The following is a 21603-nucleotide window of genomic DNA, read 5'->3' on the forward strand; positions in this document are numbered from 1 at the left end:
TCCCCCATTTAAATAGACATGTTTTTGTAGCACTTACGACACTGTGTTTGTAAAACAGTAATACTGATCCATTCACATGAAAACATGCTTTAGGATCATGGCACCATTGACAGTATACCAGCAGTTTATTCGTGGTCCTTTTTTTCCCCTAGATGTTCACAACCAGCACTTTATTTTTTACTACCAGCAAAAAGTTATAATTAACCTATTGCCATTCATACAACAGAGTAAGTTGTGGCTTCTAATCAGATTTGTTCAATGAAACAGACCCATATTTCACACAATAATTCAATTGGAAAGAAAACATTGTAAGTGAAACACGTGATCATCACTATTTTATTATCCCGTTGTGACATACTATGTATTTGTTTGGGGTAGCTCATGCTTCTGGGGCGTGTTATAGGTCCGCCGTTAGGGGGCGCCGTGCACCTTCCATGTTTGTTTTTATTCGCCTGATGGTAGCAGAGTACACATTTCATTTTTTGATTTGCTGAGCAAGCGGAGGAAAAGGAAGCGGTTCGTTAACTTGAAGTCGTATCCATATGGAATCAAGAGACCTTTTGGTAAGTGGTTGCTTTTTATAACATGAAACGTTAATAAATAAAAGGTTACGCAAGCTGGTCACCTGACCCTTTTTACAATACGTATTCGTACTGAAATGTCGATTTCTGCATGATTTCCTTCCTTCTCTAAAAAGCATTATTTTCTTGCATTATTATTTGTATTTATAATAAGTGTTTTATTATTGCAGGCGGGCTTTGTTGCTCGATATTTGCAGTCATAACATAAGTATATTGCCACAATTTCTTCCCTTCTTAGTTTGTGATCTGTATTTTAAGGAGAACATCTATTTACGTGGCTTTTTTTTTGTCTTCGTGTTTGAAAATGCTCTTGCTTTAATTTGTTTTCTGCTGTCTGCTGTTTAGAAGATTAACCGCAGATAGCTCAGTTCTGCCTGACCGCATGCTCGTCACAAGAAAACAATGTTTCACTCCACATAAACATTAATAGTTTCCGTAAACTTATTCTTTCTCTCTCTGACGCCTCTGATATGTCAGTTTGTTTTTAAAATGAAAAGTTATTTTCGGTATCATCCATTCATTCATTAATTCTCTGCACTGGTTGTCCCTACAAGTGGAGCATATTATCATTATCATAAGAATATAATGATCATTATCATCATTTTTGCAAGCTTGTCATCATTTGCTTTGTGTCGGCCTATACTTGTATACCTGGGTAAGGTATCATGAGGAAAAATATCAGTTATACCTCATTTTCTGCAGAGGTGATTGCCATGCTTCCTGTTATCGTAGTCCACGGAGGGGCTGGCGTTGTGCCAAATGAAAAGTCAAAGGAGTCCACTGCTGGGGTTTGCGCAGCGGCTCGATCCGGGTATGTCATCCTCCAGCGGAGGGGAAGCAGCATGGATGCTGTGGTTGAGGCTGTGACCAAGATGGAGAATAACCCCAGCTTCAATGCAGGTGAATTGGCAGCAATCTGCAACATTTTGCTCAGTTTTTTTTTTCTGTTTCCCTCAGGTGGTCACAGGGGACTTAAAAGTTGAGTGCTCTGAAAAATATTTGGGCAAAATGTTCAGCGAAGGTGAAACTGCCGTCATGCATGGGTCATCTGTGTGGTTATTGCACTGCTGTGGACTGGGCACGTTATAAAGACACTGGAGAATGCGTTATTCATTCATGAAGCTGTTGCACTGCCATCATTTTAAACTTACAATCCAATGTAACCCAATTCTCTTAATTGATCATGTTCCACCCATACGGCAGTGGAGCAACCGATACCTCGTAAAAGGATGAAAATTGCAATATTGCATATGTGGAATGCAGCAATGGAAATGTTGGTAAAACAAAATTGTTGAAATTGTTGATTGTTTGAAAAAAATACTGTATACTTATGTGGAAATGAATCCCAAATTAGACTATCAAGCAAAATTAAGGGGAACAGGCAGGCCATGGAGTGGCAAATCTGGAGCTTATTAAAAATTCCTGGTAGAGGAGCCAAATTCCCCAAAATAATGTCCAAAAAGCATAACAATGTGAACGAAAGGCTGCCATCAGGGGAATCAACTCTTCAGCATGAACTCACGTGATCTTGTGGTCTCACGGGTGCAGATTTCTGGACACGTACACCTGCATGCATAACTCTTTTTTTTATTGTCCATTGCCTACGTTCATTCAGTTCATTCATTTGGAGTTGTTCTTTTTTTAGGGTGTGGATCAGTGCTGACCAACAATGGCAATGTGGAAATGGATGCCATTGTGATGGATGGCAAAACACTGGGTTGTGGTGCTGTCTCTGCTGTACGCAATATAGCCAACCCTGTGCAGCTAGCAAGATTGGTCATGGAAAAGGTAAATAAACCATCTACAAGGAACGCTTGAAGTATTCTTGGTCCTTGCCTAGAAATGATTTTTAGTTGCAACAATCGTTTTTTTTTTTCTAGCGGTGTTATCACGGAATTGGTCATCTTACCTGTCAGTTATTATTAACTAGTCAAATAAGTAGTAGGGTGGCACTTAGTAGAGCCAACTTGAGATTCATTCACTTTTATATACATATGTTTTATCCAGCTCACGGACTTCTCTAAGAGGTCAAAAATGAGCACAGCTTGATTAAAAAGTATAGAGGATAATTTTTTTCTTTTTATGTGGACTCATCTCACTTAATGCTAATACAATTATCAGCCAAATTTCAATTAAATGTACCATCAATAGTTTTTAATGTTTTTAAAAATGAAATTTATAATATTTTCTTTCTTCTAGACCACACATACTTGTCTGACAGCTCATGGTGCTAATGAGTTTGCCCGGGCCATGGGTATCCCTGAGGTGCCCCAAGAATCCCTCATCACTAAATACGCCCGAATGCGGTGGGAAAAAAACCTGGCACCTGATGCCAACCCTGTGGAGTGCCAAATGTAAGTTATGTCATATAATGCCAATTTTAATCCCTTCTGATTGTTCCATTCCAAACGTTTTATTTTTATGGACTTGATTATAAAACACAAAGCACATTGGACTTTGCTCTGTGTGTTTTCAAAGACACTCAAAGGAGCAGGTCTAGTTTACTGTGTTTGGGAATTTGGCTGACCACGTTGCTGGGACTTGACTGACACTAAAACCTCCATAATTTGATAGCCTTCCAAGTGTCTTTTCCAAATCTTCTCAAAGTCTTCAGATGTACAGGTAGTATAAATTGTGCTGTTGCGCAAGTGGTATAATGTCGAAGCACATGCAGAGAGATTCTGACAAGCAGCTCATTGCCTTGAAAAATACAAAGATGATGCAAGAAACTCTTGATATGCTCCAAGCATATTTACACAGATTACACTATTGACATAACTGACATGTCTTGCATATTTGCATTTTGCACCAGTTTATGTGCTCACTCTAACTTATTTGCAAGAACCACACGCGAGACAGTATGCCCTTTTGGCACTTGCAAGTGGAGAAAACGTTGGTCACTGTACATACAGCGATGTTCAAACGAAGTCTGATTTAGGCCTCCTGCAAGAGCATATTTATTGAGAGAGGCAGGACAGGTTTGGTGAACCCACGGCCTCTGGTCAAATCAGAGCAGGGAGTGTTTTAAGACGTTGGGGGAAACAGAACAACTTTGATTGCTTCGTCTGCAGCTGGTCAATCAAGCAGAGGATGCAACCACTTTATTTTACTGCGTTGTGAGAACAGGACAAGTTTGGTTAATCATTATAGTCTACATTCCAACATAATCATACAATCAAAATAATCTATCAACCCTAGCATTTTACCTTGATCAATATTTGTTATCCTGTTTGTTTAGGCGTCTGGTATTAGCATGTTTTCGTTTCGTCGCACCAACAAAGATAAGGAGAAAGTAATGACGTGTGTGTGTGTGTGTGTGTGTGTGGGGGGGGGGGGGGGGGTATTCTGAGTATTTTGCAGCCTAGTAGTGTGTAATTATATTTACTGTATCAATAAACATACCTTTTTGTCTGTGGTGTTTATTTGTGCTGCTTTATTCACTTATTTATTCACTACAGAATACAACTTATGACCAATAAGAGAAGACTTTAACATTACATGGTTTGTTCTGATGCTATGTGGAATTGTTGGGCCTTTGGTGATGACTTAAGAGACCTATCTTCCTATTAATACCACAACTGTCATGTCAGTATTTTACAAAATAATACACAAAATCTCTATAATAGCATTATAGAGAGAGAGGGAGCGAGAGGCATCTCACGTATTTGGGATCAATACCAATAAAACCCTTTATCTTCCTCCAAACCAATATGTTTTGGAGCAGTTCCTAATCGTTATGTATCTAATAATATGACAAAAACGTGAACATTGTAAACAAAATACATTATTCTGACAAGAGATTTTTTTTCAAACTATTTTCGCCTCTATAAATTGGCTACAAAATGCACAAAAATTACGATTTGTGAAAAAAAATAGACTTTGACTATATTTGGACGAGATATCCTGCCGCCTTACAATGCAAAGCAGCCTGAAATCATGTTTTCTTGTGTAGGGGAAAGATGGGCACTGTTGGAGCTGTGGCAGTTGACATTGAAGGCAATGTAGCATGCGCTACTTCCACTGGTGGGATTCTGAACAAGATGGAAGGACGTGTCGGTGACACACCTTGCATTGGTTAGTCTTCCGATCAGTAATGAAGTTATAATGAGGTGTAACAGGTTTTCTTTAACAAGGGAGGACAAAGGGTAGAGGAAGCAAACCTTGTACTGGTATATACTATCATAAAACATTAAATAAAAAAAAAGAAAGTTTGTTCTTTGTATGTGAATGCTATGCAAATAAAACTATGTGACTATGTGACAGAAATTTCCAACAAGGCTTCAGTTGCCCACAATTGCATAGTACTAAAAAATAGAACAAGTGTGAGTTTTGTAATGTTTATATGTGTGACAGGATGTGGAGGCTTTGCTGATAATCAGGTGGGAGCTGTGTCAACCACCGGCCACGGAGAGGCCATTATGAAGGTTACTCTGGCCAGACTCATCCTGTTTCACATGGAGCAAGGTACTGAAATACATATGCACAAAGACATTTATCTGAAACAAAATATATATTTGTGTCAACATAAACACTCATCACTCAATACTCTGTCCAAAATGTTCCAAACTTAAAAGCTCAGCATGTATATAGGTAAACTGTCATACTCAGGTCACTCAGTGGAGGCAGCCTCTGACTTGGGCCTGGCCTACATGAAGTCAAGAGTTCAGGGATTGGGTGGAGTGGTGACTGTGGATCCACAGGGTCAGTGGGCTGCTCGCTTCAGCAGTCTTCAAATGGCCTGGGCTGCAGCACAAAAGGATACCCTACACTATGGCTTGTACACCGGGGAAAATTTTACCCAAGGCATTGATGAACCTTGATGTGAGAAAACACATCACTCAGGGAGGTTTGCTGTTTTTATTTCTTTGTTATCCATCCATTCATCACTATATTTGTCCTAATAGTTTCACTTATAGAGTGTCATTAGGGAAGTGACATGGGCACACAATGAATGTACACTGCCAAACAGCCTTTAAAGGTTAGCATCAACACCACTGTATGAATGAATTTGTAATGAAATATTTCATGATATAATTTGATGGCAATCTCGTTTCTGTTAGTGATTATGATTAATTTTGCAGCTAATCATGTTGATGTGGTTCCTGTTTGGAGCCACTAGAGGGTGCTATTGTAAATGAAACACCGTAAAATAGGAAGTGGGTCGACAATACAATATTTTCGATACTTGTCCCAGTCTGTATATTAATGACATGAAGTGTGTTATTACGTCAGATTGCAAAAATAAAATATTTTGAGGGATTTTTTTTCCTTCATGGTGTTTTTGTTGTAATTGTTTGAAAACATTGATGGTCAATAGGCCCATATATTACAGTGGCCTTTTTTCCCACTCTTGTTTTTATCTATTGTTTTGAGTAGCAACAATATCGGGAAGTAAAAGCAGATAAAATACAGGCAGGCCACACTAAATCTCTGGTTGGATGATTCGTGTTTACACTGTAAGCATCAGTAAAATGTGGGGATTAGTTGACACTGACAGCAATGGTGACCTACAGACTATATACCACTAACTGTTCACACATAACATGTAAGCTATGAGCGCACACTTAATTAAGTAGCCTTAACCGAGACTTATTTTACCATGATGAATCAATAAGATTAATTCATTCATTAAAAAGTTAATGTTGAGGTTGAAAACCTTCGGAGTACAGTGAATAAAGCATTGTGGTGCAGAATCTTGTGTAGCTCAAATCTATCTACTAAAATGTCTTGAATTTCTGCAATTCAGTTCTAAAAACACTAACATTATTTCGGATTGTATTATAGGAATATTCATCTTTATTTATTTTTAATATCAGAGTCTTCACGAATCTGAAGTACACCTGTCTCTTAAACGAGATTTTTGGGTTCATTTCGTGTCCTATCGGTGAGTTTGTTACGTGCGACAGCCCTACCGGAAGTAGCTTCAAGTTAAATCTAAGATGCCTAACAGGAAAAGCGCATTAATTAAAAAAAATAAAAGCAAACTGTATACGAAGATTTACCATAGCATCTAAATTTGCAGAATTAACATATGACATTTTGATGGATAAATAAACTATCATTGATTCTTATAGTTTCATCCGCGTGCAATTTATAAAAACAAACATTTTATTTTGACGACAACCACGTCAACCGGAAGCTGCATAGCTTCGAAGCTAACATTGCTCATGGTGCAAAGAACGCTAACTAGACACCGGTAGGAAAGAAGGGGCAGGACGCCTTTCACTCTTGCACCTACATAAACCTTTGGCAGTTTAGACCACAAGATTTCCGATAAAACGCTGGATTAGGGTAAAACGTGATGTAAAAATCTTTTAAAGTCATCCGGAAAATTCAATTTGAGGACGCGACAAAAAACAGTTCATCCTTCAACGGTGGAGTTTTGAAGGACAAGTGACGGACAGCTTTGACAGAAGACCGAAGTTCGCCTTTGAACCTTAAATGTGTTTTTACGTTAATATCGCTTTCAAATAACCCTTTTAAAGAAATGGAAACTGTAGTATCATCCTGTTATGTACACTAAAGCAAAGCTGCTCCGCTGTTCCAACTATTGTCAGTGAAGAAGTAATCATGGTGAGTAAACGTTGCCTCCGGAATTGGTACTTAACACTCAGTTCGTTTAACTGTTTATTGTAATAATAATAATGACAATACTCATCTTAATAATAATATACGGTATTCGCTTTTTAGTTCATGTTATATAGTATGTGGTCATGTTGTAGGCTAGTTTGTCTTGTGATTGATTGCCTGTGGCTTTATTTCAAAAGATCACTGCAATATTTTTCCAGGTAAGGAACCACATCAGTGAACGTGACCTTCAGAGTGTTGCCTGTTAATTTCTCTTCTCTTTCCTCCCTTGAGACTATGGCTGCTTTGGTTCCCACCCAGCCAAATAAGAATTTGGAAGAAGCAGGGACGGAACTGTACTAGTATAATCCCCCAAAGACCAAACTAAAGTTCAGTCAAGAGAACTGCCTACTTGGGATAGTTACACCATTTCAGATTTTGTTCAGCGGAACCTAATGCATTACCATCGACATTGCAGTTCTGTTAAAAGTCACATCGCTTTTAATCTTCATGTGGTGTACATTTAATACTCACAGGCACTTCTTAACTTCAATGCAATTAATTACAGCTCGACTCTGTGTGCGTGTGTGTGTATGTGTGCGTGTGTGTGCTGGGTTGTTTGTGTTGATCCAGAGCTCTGGGCCTCTGTGTTTGAGGAGGGGTCTCCGGCCTCGCTGAGTTGACCTCAGTGTTGCCATGGAAATGACAAGAGTCACTTCCCGAATTCTCAGCCCATCCCAGAGTGCATTTGCCATGGAGAATGAAAAGAGTAGTGAGGTGAATTCTATTTCAGTTCCCTTATCCATATCCTAAAAATGTAAGAAATGAGCATTGCTAAATAGGAGGCTAGTTGAAAGGTAGAATACAAAAAAAAAATGCATTCACAATTTTGGTGTCTCATTTTTCTGACTATCTGTCTTTTATAGCAATTTAATCAAATCACCTTGGAGCTCCAGTTTTGCTTTTAATGACCAAGGATGTTTCTTTTTGCTTAAAAAAACGGTAAAATTTCTATTGAAATATTTGAAGGTACTCAATTTAAAAAAAGAAAAAAATTACTAGGTAATTTTTCTAACCACACTTTTTAGTATTGACTGTTTAGGGGACACTGTAGAGGTTTTTTTTGCAAGGTATCCAAAGGAAGTCAAGGAACATTAACCTGCTTTGTAATCCTTTAGAAGTTAACGGTGTTAATAATCAAAATTCTGGTTACACAGGCCACCAGCTCTGTTAGTATTCAGGAAGCTGTTTGGAATATCCGGTGGCCTGTTAAATTGCTGACATGGACTGGGTGTCAAGACAAGGTCAACTTGTCAAGGGTGGAAAACTGAGTGAAGAAAGAAAGGAGGCTTTTCACTGATAAAGAATGGAAACTTTGAATCAATCTCATAAAGGCCAAGGCTAAATACAGAAACATTTTTTTTATATAAAAGTTTTGGACCTCAGGTGGTATTACAGTGTAGTGTCTGTATTTGAAGTCATACGTTAACAATATATCAATGTATTACTGGAATGATCAGTAACCAACTAGAACAATAATGAATGAATACAATGCGGTATTTTTGTGAGTTGTTTCAAGTGCTCACTTTTTAAAGATAAGTAGAAGTGTACAGGGAGTCATAATGCTCTTGCATACCCTTAGGCTTAATTGTGGAAAGTCATGCTGTTGACATCAAGGCCATTCCAGGAAGCCTGTAAATGTAAAACCCACTAAGCTGAGCTGTAACCAACAGAATGGAGGTTCTGTGTCTTACTACAAGAAATCAAGTACCCAAGTTACCAATTACATTTTTGTAAAAAAAGAAAAGTCTGTGTTATTGGCACTTTTGCAAAACCGTTCGTCTCATAGTCCGGTGCGGCTTATCTATGGATGTTTTATGATTTTTTTGACAATGGAAAATTATTTGTATGGTTAATACAGGTAATAGAATTTCAATTCAAGCATTCAATTCAAAACACCTACGGCTCATCATCCGATGCTGCTTATATATGAACATAACAAAATGTTCCCTAATTTTAACTGGTGCACCTTATAGTCCTGAAATTACGGTAGACTTTCATGACTGACCCAGGAAAAAAAAAAAGATGTGAGACATCAAAGGTTCTTTTCTGGCACATACTGTAACTCAGCTAGAAGTCACTGACCCATTAATGGCATTCAACTTGCGCTGTTCATCATCCTCCCTTTGGGGGAAAAAAAAAGAGACAGAACTGTGCAGTGGCTAAAAGTAATAACTGAGAGTATTACGAAAATAAATTGAAATAACTGATCATTGTTAGAAATCCAAACGTTCATGGTGAAGGTATGGTTAACAATTGGCTGAACAGTGCAGAAAGTGTTCCCACTAGTGTCCTATGCAACCACTCTGGGTGACACATTTTTAACAGCTGCGAGGACCCACAGAGCAAAAGTGTGCCCCTGAATTAACAGGCATTGCAGTTTAATGAATCAGTTACCACACAGCAAGCAAGTTTAAATTCTTGGATTTTTGCAACCTTGCACGACAGCGCAGTGACACCTGTAGTGTGTTTTGTGACGGTTACGCAAAGGCGCAAGTGTTTACTAAGTTATCAATCATTTTAAGAAGGTTATCATGATAATTGGGAAACGGCAATATTGCAAATGTCTGCAATAATTCTAAGGCACAATAGCAACAATGTACACGTCTGAAATCATGAAAAGCATGAATGCGATAAGCCATGCACTTTGTATTTCACATTTTCTTTCTCTATACAAATAGAAAAATGCTGCAGGTCAGTGCATAATGGTGTCTGTGAAGGGCACTGAGCGTCATATTTAGATTGTTTAGCATTCATAGTTTTGTGTCTTTTTAATAATATCACTAAAGTGTACTTTTGAAAAGAATCTCGAACCTCATTTACTTTTGCTTGGAAAAAAAAAAAAAAGACAAAACTTGATTGATCATTGATTGACACACTTCTGCAGCGCCAGTCAATTATGTGATACTGTAGATTGTGTTTACATTTTCAAAAACTGCGAGGGAATGAGAGGTTAGTACATACACCTGCTCAATTTTGACCAGGGCTTGCTTCCTTGGACGGCCATCTTGTGCCCTTTACCGTTTCACCCCCCCCTCCCTCCCCTCTCTCTTTCTGTCTCTCTCCTCCTTCTGCATTAGCTGGTTGCCAAGAATCTGAGGAATGCAGGAATCCAATGTTCTGATAAAGTTTGCTTTGTTCCCCAAGAGACCTTTGTGTATGTGTGTAAGGGAGAGAGAGAGAGAGCGTTTTAACCTGAAGCGTTATGCAGTTGAGTGTTATGCATGTGAAGGTAAACCAACGGCCTGCTGCGTACACGTAGAGAACATGCTATTCTCTTCCCGAGCCATTTGGTTTTCAATGCATTGTCAAGCACCCATTAGGACTTTTCACAGAGGCCTCTGCTTGGAGTTAAGTGCAGTCAGACAATCAGGGACAAAAAGTTGAGTGCTCTTTAGTTGGCAGAAAGAGGGACAGGACGGCGGCTGTCTAAAAACTTTCTACCTCATTAAAGAGCTTCGCTTGGTGATTGTTGTTCATGTAGCATTTCAAAACAGGATTGGGCAATGTTAGACTCATGAATCCCATCAGGATCTCAGGTCTCATTCAAGCAGTCAGCAGTCAAGATGTCAGTTGTGAACCACCTACTCTATTATGTGTCATTTATAATCTTGAAACCTTGTATGTCGGAAATGAAGTTAGTAGTGGAATTTGCGATAGTTCAAAAACAGCAATAGTGTCGTGTATCTTTTATTTTTGTAATGACAGTAACTACCACAGTTTTGAAGTCATTTTTTTCTGAAAGGTGGATGCTGCTGTTGATGAACTAGTTGGTGTAAACTGTATTTCTGCAAACTGTATTTCAATGATCAGATAATTAGCCAGACCTGCAGAAGCTGGATAACCATCCTGAACATATAAAAGGAGGGAGGAAGACAAATAAAACATCCAGGAAACTGGCCCTCGAGGAACAAGATTGAAGACCCCGGCAAGCGTATTCCTCTATTTACTGTCCTGCCATGAAATAGATCATTAAAACAATACAGCTTATTTTTGAATGCTTACTATAGAGGTCAGAATGTTCCATGTGCAGTTAGAAAAACTTTCATTGTATGCATTTTTTTTTCAGTCTGGGACAATTGAAATTGATTTGTAATGCATGTTTTTCTCAAATCACAACAATGGAGGTTGACCTGCAGAACAAATATCCACTGTATTTAATACATTCCAGCAGAAGAGGCATGCTGTATATTTGGACAGACACAGTAGTCAACGTGAAAGAGACTCTAAACCGAGACAGGAACTGCAGTTTGTGTATTCGTGTGGCGGTCAAAGAGGACGCAATGGGAGTTCTTCACAATCATTTGCGTGTGAAATGTAATTGGGTTTCTTTGTGTGTGTGTCTGTGTGCACACGTGTGCTGAGCTGTGGGAGTGAGCATGATGGCTAAACACAAGTTGAGGTGTTTACATGGTAAATACAGTATGTGTCTGTGTGTGGGATAGGAGTTGAAGGCTGTGGAATGTCACATGCTGACAGGATGCTTGCTTACCGGACAACAATGTGAAGGGAAAAGCCATCGTGGAAACTAACAACTGTGCTGGACTAATGGCTAATGCAGTACACATATTTGGATTTCACCCATCTGGAAAGGAATATAGTTTTATTGAACTTGGTTGTTAAAATGTCTAGGGCAGAGGTCACCAACTTGACCTCAAGTAACCTTTTATGGTTGATGCTCTTTTTAAAGCACAGTCTCGTTGTGCAATAGGAGTCCAATTTATTTGCTGTCCCTTCCTATTTGTGAAAGGAAGCACCTCTCATCTCATTCATCTCTCATTGACCTGATGACGTTTCAACAGAGGTTAAGGAAAGGTGTCTTAAAGATTTTCCAAAGAAGACCTTCTCTTATTTCAGCAACACAAGAATTAGAGTGTCACTCTTGATCCAGGGTGGTCATTAATAGTGCATGTAAAAATGTACGGAATGCAATTATTTTCTCTCGTCAAGACAAATGATCAAGACATGTCATTTCTTTCAGGCTTCTACACTGCGTGAGCCCAAGGGAGCAGCGGCCCAAACCGATGCAGTCATAGGATACCTCACAAGTCAAAACCTGTATTCATTTTGTAAAGCCCGTTGTATACTGATACTCTTTTGAAGCTTTACCAAGTTGTTTGGCAGTCAGGGCTACTGTAAACATCCTTGACTGGAAGCTGGTGTTGGGTCTTGGGGCTTTCAGTCGGATGTTTGCAGCAGCCACCTGCTAGTACCGTCATGTTGATACCTGGACACTTGATCCTGGATAACTAACTACATGTGAAATGCATACCTACTGCTGTTGACCAAAACAAGTGGCCACTATCCTAGAGATAAAATTGCAGTCTCTGTTTTAGGGCTCTATTTCCGTCGACAGCAGGATGGTCCTGGATCTTGATTTTTGCACAAGGATTGCTGAGCGTTGCTGTCAAATTGTCAAAGCAGGCAAAAGTGAATATCAAAAGTAAAATCCTAAACAAACTGGCCAGCGGAAATAATGATGCTTGTCTGTTCCCTGTGGATGGGATCAGCCTCGTCCTCTTGAGAGACAAGACCAAAAAGCAGTTGTGAAAGTTGAGATATTGATTGATGTCTGTGCACATTAGTGGCGCTGTGTAACACACCACAGGACCACAGACATGGAAAAAAGGAAGGAAGGAAGTAGGCGTGCCATTATTACAAACAACCTTACGGCCACATCCATCATACCGTGCCATGCTTCTTGCAGCTTTTGTTTAAACAGTCTTCAGTGGTCATGGAAAAACTTGGGAAATCTTAGTCCGACAATATTGACCCGTATCACTTCATGGACTAATTTTATTGTATTTCTTCCCCCCTACATTTTTTTTTTTTTTTAGAGTAAGCCTCTCACTTAAATGCAATGACTTCTGAGTTGCAGGAAGTGTAAACATCCTACACTCTCGGCATCCACCCCCTGGTGGCCGGGAGTGGGGCTGTTTGCACTGCATGGCTCAGGAATTCAGCAACTGGTGGGACCAAAGATATCCTATCAGTGGTTATTTATTTCGCCGGTTGGAACAAGTCACACTGTAGTCACATAATGTATGCTCAGCTAATGTCATGCTTGCTCTCTCGTGTTTATTTAGAGAATATAATGTTTATGTTTTAGCCCTTTACATTGGTTCAGAAGGCACTTAAAGCCTTTTTCAGGGTGGGTTGACAAATTGTGTTTTGATATGCTTTGCAAGACTGCCATATTGTATCAATTATACAAATTCAAATGTGATGAATATAAAAGAATCTATTAATTGTATCACTGCTGTTTTTTGTGCAATCTTGCATGCATGAGAATTAACTTAAATTGTTGCTGTTTACAATTTTTAATGTCCAGAAAGTACAAAGTTTTTGATCTAATTTGAGTTATGTTTTCTAAATAAAATACAATACTTGCAGTACTTTCAGAGTCTATACTTAGTTTTTTTTTAACGAAAATGTGATCATATAACAGTAAAGGTGATAATTGTGTCATCTCTAGGTACATACGCATAATGATGCATAATGACCTTGAAATGGGATAATAACCTTGACTTGTTCATTTGGCCCAAGTCTCCATGAGGCACCTAAGCAATGTTTCATTTTGGGATTATTTAACGCTGGAGTAAGAAGAAGATTGTAAAACAACTGCTTAAGGTGCAGCACACTGCTGGCAGGAAATGAAGGACAAGAAGACAGGAAGCACATGGAGATGCCATCTGTTGTTGGGCAACAACTCAGAGGAAAGTGTCAATTTAGAGACACATGGCATTCTCTTAGGCAAACCCACACAAATGGCATAAAGGAACCAGCATGCATAGAGCAAGCGTTCAGTGTATATATATGCAATTTGAAGATATATATCCCAAAGTTGCTGTGAACTCTAAATACAGTTTTGTGAAACTTCTTAAAATGGTACATTTGCGCAAAGAAAAGCAAACAAAACTTTTATCCACACGCCCAATTTTTATTTCATTATTTTGAATTATTGTGCCTTACATAAGCTTAGTATACTGTAAAGTCCAGGAAGTACGAATATAACGATAGTGAAACATGGAACAATCATTCAATGAACCAAATACAAACTACAAGATGTTTCCTCCAATTTCCACACATTTTTAAATATACAGTATATGCATATGTATTCTATATAAAAACAAACAAACACAAAAAGTAATTTGGGAAATACTACCATTTTAGACACCAATTTAATACAAAAGAGGCACTTTATAGATATATTACGTTCACACGTACCCGCAACACACACCCACATATAATACACACAGTATGCTTAAAAAGTCAAATAGTTTAGCCCATGTGAACATATATTTCACCTGAAAAGTTAGTTTTACAATTTCATTAAATGCATGGCTGCGACCTTGTCAGCCAGCAGGAAGAACACTAGTCAGGAAGTCGGTGAAGGCATTTCTTTACAAACATAAGCGTCTGCCAAATTCTATTTGAGAAGGCCTGTCTGGCTGAGGAAAAAACACGCTTTCGCTCCTAGGAAAAACCTCGAAATCGTGACCACGCCAACCTTATACAGGACCAAGTACATTTAGATACGCAATAGAGGTTAAGATAGCGTAACAAATATTATCACTCCAGCATAAGGCGCTGCTCACGCAAAAAAATTAAACCTTTTTTTAAGTGCATTTATACCCTCATAATAGCATATTAAAAAGTCACATTTATGGGCTCATATTGTTCACACACAATTCACTATCACAGTCAGGTTGTCATATACGTAGCCTTTCTAAAAACGACTAATGTGTATCCATTAATGAAATGTACATATATTCATTCTACACTTCATTGTGTGAATCTTAAATTGTATAGCTTGCACGTGTAGTCTCTATTGGCAATCTGACCATACACTTAATGCGTTTCTACCAGGAAAACAAAGATTGTCCAAAAAGTTGAGCACGTCACACATCACTCAATTTGAGGCCTGTTATTGCCACCAGTTACCAAGAATTGTGTCCAATACTATTTGGGTAATGCTATTAAAAATTCCTAAAATTCAGATTTGATTGATGTTATTTGTATTCACAATTGTAGGACTATTTTATTTTTCTCTTTTCAAAAAAGATATACAGTATACTATATTTGACAAAACAAACACCATAGATAATGTGTTAGCGTTGTTGGTATTTAAAGGTACTGTACAGTACTTTACAAATAAGTGACTTTATTAAGGATATGTAAATTGTTCATGTGAATAAATATGATTGGTAACACTTTTTAACCTCTCATTGGGTGATTAGGATTTACCAATATTTTATTATGCATATAATTGTAATTTGTCACACCTACTATTTTCAATCACAACAATAGATCCTGTAAGCCAGGTACTAAATATGAGATGTTGCGGAAATAATACGACTTTTAGGTGCATCAAGCACGCAGAAAGTTTTGTGAGTCACATAATGTACATTTGGCTATTTGTGTATTATTGACCTGTACTTTATTTATTGCATTAATCTTTTTATAAAGACGGTACAGTTTAGTGATGTTACTAAAAAGGCGTGGCCTATTTTAAATGGCTACAAATACCAGTGAGTCACATGAATGTCTTTGCGGAAGGTTTGTAAGGAGTATGATTTGCACCAACTAATTTAACAGCATTCAGGGGCAAAACCTGAATTTCTCACTACTCTAAAATATATAGACTTGATCAAGTATTGCTATGTCTTCTTAACCTACTCTGCACAATTGTTTAACTGAGTTTGATAAGAAATGATAGAAAGGTTCTCCCTGAAATCTCACTTCACATTGTCACACAGAGTAGGCTTCATCCTGCTTCCTACCGTGGCTCCACTTTCAGGGTTTGATTAATTGTATCAGTGGATCAAGCATGGCAAGCACCTGCTTCTCAGGTGCTCCAAAACATCAGCAACCGCGTTGGCTGACAAAAATATAAGGCCTTTAGTCTTGTGTTTCAATGTCCCTGATATGGGCCTCCACCATTTCACATGGTTTGGGTGTATCGTCCACATGTGGTCTTATTTTATTGTCCTATCCTAGCCAAGATTCTGTAGCATGTTTTAAATTAATCAACAGCATTCATATAGTATATATATCTATATATATGCATGTGTGTGTGTGTGTATATGTATTATAAGCCCTTATGATTTTCTACCCTAACAATGAGTAATACGATAATCTGTCTAATGTCTTAATTTACTTTCTTCCTATTGTTCGTATACAAGCAGTTTTTTCTTCACATATCAACTGTACTTTTAAAAGCCAATATGAGTCAAAGCAGACAACTGGCACCTTAGAAAGGAACAGCCTCACTGTAATCACTCCTCTCCAGCATGATAATAAGAGCCCCCTCCAGTCCATGCATGCTGGAGCCCAGTTGCGTATATCCATCCAGGTTCTGTCCGGCCACATCCGTGGCATCATGGTAAGACAAAATTGTCTCGCTACATGCAGAGGCAAGGATGGCGCTCATCTCCCCCCTCCTCTGCGGTTCAGGTGTGGGAGCAGGTGCTCGGATCCCGCTACTCCCGGCCCCCGTACTAGCACCGGCATCTCCACTTCTAGCTTTGGACCTCTTGGATGGAGGACCCCAGAGGAAGGCGTGAGCAGGCCTGTAGTGCTTGCGGGCGTAGCGCAGCAGCTGTCGGCGGGCGGCTGGCCGGCGGATGGTGTATACAAAGTATTCCAGGATGCTGTGTTGCATGTTGGGAAGCGTGTTGCGATGCAGCGACTCCTCCAAGAAAAGGCGCACCAATGGAGCTTTGAAGGCCTCGTAGCCGAGCTCTCCCAGCGACTTCAGAATGCGAGTAATGCGCAGGTAGTTGTGCTGTGACCTTCACAAAAGAGACAATTGCTTCAATCTGTGCTACCATGGTGGAAAAACTGGTGTGGGGACCAGCAAATTACGTCGATAATATTCAAAATGTTAAAACATGGCTTGACTTACTCATTAAGGTGACGGAAGCGTTCCTGCCAGTTGGAAGAACGAGCAACATTTCCACTTTTATCGAGAAGTTTGATGCCGTAAAAGTCCAACATCAGGGAGTAAGCTGCCAAGAACCTCCGCTTGGCTTCTCGAGTGCTTTGGAATTCCTGAAAGGAGTCATGAATGGCAATTTATGTGTGTGGTGTTACTGAAGTTGTGTGTGATGCATGTCTTACTTTAATCTCGTCCTGAGTCAGTTCATGTGCGTAGAAGTTTAGCCCTTGTTCTCGTAATGGGAACAGCCTTCCACCCAGCAAGTGAAGAAAAAAAAAAAACATTTACAAAATATCACGACGAAGGAAAATGTCTTACTTACCACTGAATATAGGTGTGATTGTGCTCCAGCTTGTCATAATCACCTCTCCACCTTGTCAAAATCTCTTCTATGTAGATACCTGAGCCAAATAAATTTAGCACAATATTGCCAGAGTCAACATTGCTTCACTCTATTGTTTGCCTATTTACGTGTCCGTCTCACCGTCAGGTACAAGTGGGATCTTGTTAAGGTAGAAACGTAGGTTGCGGTATTCATTGGGTTGCCGAGACTTTTTGTAATTCTGCAGGCACACATACACAACAAAGCCATTATTATATTATCAGCCAGTGTCTAAGTTTACCAATCGGCTCAGTTGTATTTAAATAGTTATCTTGGAGTTAAATCCAATGTTGCCTGGCTATTTCGAGGTTTTAATATTTCAGATTCACTCTATCATGGATTTTCATTTGTGGCTGTAACTTAATCTAGGGCAGCTTGACCACGCTATTTTGTGGGTTTTCTTGCAAGATTTTTTTCCCCTTATTGTTTTCCTATTTTTCCTTATAAGCGTAGTTCAGTTACATCTGAAGTGAAACTAATGGCTGACGGTCACGCACTTGTAAAAATGAGTTGCAGAACTGCAACTGTGTTGTGCCTCTTAACCAACCATTAGCAAACAAATCGCCATTACTGTGTTTGTGTCTGCATTTACCGGATAGCAGTGGCGGTATTTGTACAAATCTCTGGCAGCGTAAAAACTTCTCTTCATCTTTGGAAGAAACTCAGGAGAGTCAGTCAACTGTGCAGGAAAGAGAACAAGAGAAATTCTTGAAAATCATATAGGATATAATAATAAAATAATGTCATTGCCATAGCTTGCTGGTTAATTTTTCATCCAGCGATATTCAAGCCTCGGTAGAGGTCTGGTAGTAGTTTTGTTCAATGCTAACAAATGTTTGCATTAATACAATGCAAACATTTTTGTCTTAAATCACTAATAATGTGCTAGTTTACATTTGGCCGTTTTCGCCTGTCACAACCTGCTGACAAGAAACAAAAGTGACAAATGAAACAAAGAGCGAAATAGCAGAAAGCAACTAAAGAAACATCCAAATTTTGCAATTCAGTTACATCACATTGCACGCATATTGATGACATGGATGCAAGAAAGTGAAGACCAATTCATCAGCATGATTCAGGGAAGGACACCACAAAAATAGAGCTTCCGGGCTGCAAGTTTCAGTTACCTTTTTTGGAATGAGGAATACAGACTATGCCAGTAATAGATCAGTGTTCCTAATGCACAGTACAGCCACAAAATTATGAGCACTTGCATAATACAACAATTTATAATAATCTTAATACAAGAGCTGCATTTTACCCATGCCAAGGTATTAAACACTCAAATGTGGGTACTGTTATAGATATGTTTGTAATTTGCTGTGGTGTAAAACTGTGACCTTCCTATTTCGTAAGTCATAATCATAAAATGTTTTCACACATTATAATGCTGAAAGGTTCTAGCCTACTGCAAAATGTATATTGTTAAATGAACACTTGTCAATCAAAATTGAGCATTATCACGTTGCAAAAACAGAATATTTGGTATAACAGCAAGGATGTCTTTATTGTGCAAGCGATCATAATGTCTTCTGTCTATCCACCTGACAGTAAAATGAACAAAAGCTGTCGTCGACCATATAGTAGGCTCCGCCCACCGTTATGATTATATTGTCTACAGTAATATGTAATGTGCAAAAAAAAAAAAACCTTTCTGTGTCATAATATAACGTGTTGGATCCCCCCGCACCTTCAGGGACGAGTCTCCATTGCTTCCGACTGCCCACTCGTTCTCCGCCGGGCTGACGCTCTCCGAGATGCCGCTGTCCTCCTCCGCTACCGGTTCGTCGCCCTCCGAGTCCGAACCCCACGTCGAGTCGCATTCCTCCACCGTGCTCGGCTCCTTGAATCGCCAGTTGCCCAACAAATTTCCCATTTAAGACACGCTGCGCCCGCTCCCCTCCCCTCACCTAATATTATGATTACATTATCAGTATTATGATGTTGCAAACAGGTATTGGTTTGCAGCTGTCGAGCGCCGATGTTACATGTCAAGTTGCTCCCATGTTATCTTGCTCCCTGTCTCGAGTTACGACTGTCATTGTAAGGCGGGTTGCGCAGTTTTGTGTTTCCCGACTGCAGATTCGTCACAGCGACTTGGAACTTCCCTGATTCCAAAACTGGTCAAATTCTCAATAAAAACGCTGAACGAAACGTCTCGTTTGCATTTCCGACTGAAAAAAAAAAAAAGGTCATCAACAGGATTTGAACCCGTAACGCAAAGAATGAAGACCAGGTTTTCTTGGGAGCTACTTGACTGTTGAGCTAACGTGACTCGCACAATGGTCATTAGATAATGTTCAATATAGCCAACTACTAAATTACCCGGCGAGGGTACGCGTTGATCTGATCCGCCCTATGTTAACTGGGGTGGAGGGCTAATGTTACCATTGTATTGTGAATTGCATTTCCTGTTCACCAACTGAACGGATCTGTGAGTGAACGAGTCAGTGAGTGAGTGAGTGGTTTGCATTTCCAGATCATCGCGAGAACGGATCAGTGAGGGAACGAATCCTGACTTTGCCGTTCGCGGACGAGTCAATGGGTGAACTGCCTTCCTTCCCGTGCATCAACGGATCAGTCAGTGAACGTGTTGCGTCTCCCTCCTGGCGTCAACTATGTAAGCCAGAATGTCAATTTGCCAAGGAAAGAAAGAACCACTCACTGAAACAGCACTTCTTTTATACACGTTTTCTACAAGCTAACGGCTAACTTTATTGCACGAAGGGATGCGCCGTTATGCAAAAACGGGGAGATTATGCTTCCCTTTGGGTAATCTTGATTTTATAACACTTATAGTAGTTTTTAAATAACGTTTATGCATATATATACGCCTAAATATTGTTATCCAATATACCTACTGCAATTTCACATTAGATTGCTGGTTTGAAATTTACTATTATTATTATTATTTTAAAAAACATTTATGTTAAAACTTGAGTTTTTCCTTGCCCTCCTGGGAGTCTAAGATCAGGGGATGTTTGAGAATATTTGTCATTTTTCACACGTCTTGACTGTTGTTAGTCACCTACAGGTTGAACCGATGCTGTGATGTACCGAAGTCAAATTCCTTGTTTGGCATGCTCAAACATGGCGAATAAAAATTCTTGAATCTTCAATCTTGTCTGGTGTTTTATTCCTTGTTTAGGTCCTGTGATTAGGTACACCTCATGGACACTTCAATAGGTACACTACACGAGGTAAAATTGTTTGCATGTGCGTCTACATAAGCAAAGTGAGATTAAAATTCTAAAAGCAGACACAGGTATGTGGTCACACCTAGCATTGAACTAGGTTTATACCGAGCAAGAGCCAGTGACACTAACCAGTCGACTATTTCAACCCTTTAGACCAGGGGTGTCCAAGTCCAGTCCTCGAGGGCCGCATTCCTCCATGTTTTCCAAGTTTCCCTCGTTAAACACACCTGATTCAATGATCAGGATCCTGCAGAACGTGAGTAAGATGAACTGAAAGTCCCAATGATGGTGAGCAGCAAGGGGGGGGGGCCCCATTTCAACCCCTTACACTGAGTGCCAAGCAGGGAAGAAATGGGTACCATTGTTATAATGGTCACTGGTATGACCCGGCCGGGGGTTTGAACCCACAACCTCCCAATCTCAGGGCGGACACTCTCCTCTTAGGCCACTGAGCTGGTAAACACTTGTATCGTAGTATAACACTTATAGTCGTTTTTAAATAACGTATATACGCCTAAATATTGTTATCCAATATATCTACTGCAATTTCACATTAGATTGCTGGTTTGGAATTTGCTTTTAATATTATTATTTTTAATAAACATTTATGTTAAAACTTGTCTGGCGTCTTATTCCTTGTTTTTATATTCGCCAATTAAAACATAAAAATCAGACATTTGGTTAACTGCTTTATATGACAATATGTGTAGGTACACTACATTTTAAATTGTACTTTGCTAGGTGTTGGTGTACACAACGTGTTGTGATGACATCTGCTGTGGAGTCTTCACTGATCTAGTCGCTTGTGAGCTGCTCCATAAAACCATATATGTTCCATTCACTGAGAGCAAGGCTTCCTTAGGGTAGTGGTTAGTG

General features: G+C 39.3%; 2 protein-coding genes and 1 long non-coding RNA gene across 4 annotated transcripts; 2 read left to right on the top strand and 1 right to left on the bottom strand.

Annotated features, from left to right (window-relative positions):
* Positions 1 to 298: 298 nt before the first annotated feature.
* Positions 299 to 5840, top strand: asrgl1 (asparaginase and isoaspartyl peptidase 1). 2 transcript variants are annotated; one of them, XM_049735850.2, is made up of 7 exons: positions 299 to 563; positions 1284 to 1481; positions 2227 to 2369; positions 2781 to 2935; positions 4534 to 4655; positions 4935 to 5045; positions 5190 to 5840. In XM_049735850.2, exons 2-7 carry the CDS (start codon positions 1295 to 1297, stop codon positions 5399 to 5401), a joined length of 930 nt encoding a protein of 309 aa, XP_049591807.1. In that variant the 5' UTR covers positions 299 to 563; positions 1284 to 1294; the 3' UTR covers positions 5402 to 5840. The 2 variants fall into 2 exon arrangements, with proteins under 2 accessions (XP_049591807.1, XP_049591808.1); XM_049735851.2 differs by lacking the exons at positions 299 to 563; positions 1284 to 1481 and adding an exon at positions 1575 to 1602.
* An 884-nt stretch (positions 5841 to 6724) lies between these two features.
* On the top strand, positions 6725 to 13603 carry LOC125978474 (uncharacterized). The gene is made up of 2 exons (XR_007485041.1): positions 6725 to 7154; positions 12190 to 13603. It is a non-coding gene; the product is annotated as an uncharacterized lncRNA (long non-coding RNA).
* A 524-nt stretch (positions 13604 to 14127) lies between these two features.
* On the bottom strand, positions 14128 to 19690 carry LOC125978468 (opioid growth factor receptor-like protein 1). Its single transcript, XM_049735849.2, has 7 exons — positions 19221 to 19690; positions 18123 to 18209; positions 17633 to 17711; positions 17471 to 17549; positions 17331 to 17397; positions 17116 to 17261; positions 14128 to 17002 (listed from the first exon to the last, which is right to left on the bottom strand). Exons 1-7 carry the CDS (start codon positions 19404 to 19406, stop codon positions 16462 to 16464), a joined length of 1185 nt encoding a protein of 394 aa, XP_049591806.1. The 5' UTR covers positions 19407 to 19690; the 3' UTR covers positions 14128 to 16461.
* Between the last annotated feature and the right edge of the window lie 1913 nt (positions 19691 to 21603).

The sequence above is a fragment of the Syngnathus scovelli genome, chromosome 12 (assembly GCF_024217435.2).
Source record: "Syngnathus scovelli strain Florida chromosome 12, RoL_Ssco_1.2, whole genome shotgun sequence".
NCBI classification, from domain to species: Eukaryota; Metazoa; Chordata; class Actinopteri; order Syngnathiformes; family Syngnathidae; genus Syngnathus; species Syngnathus scovelli.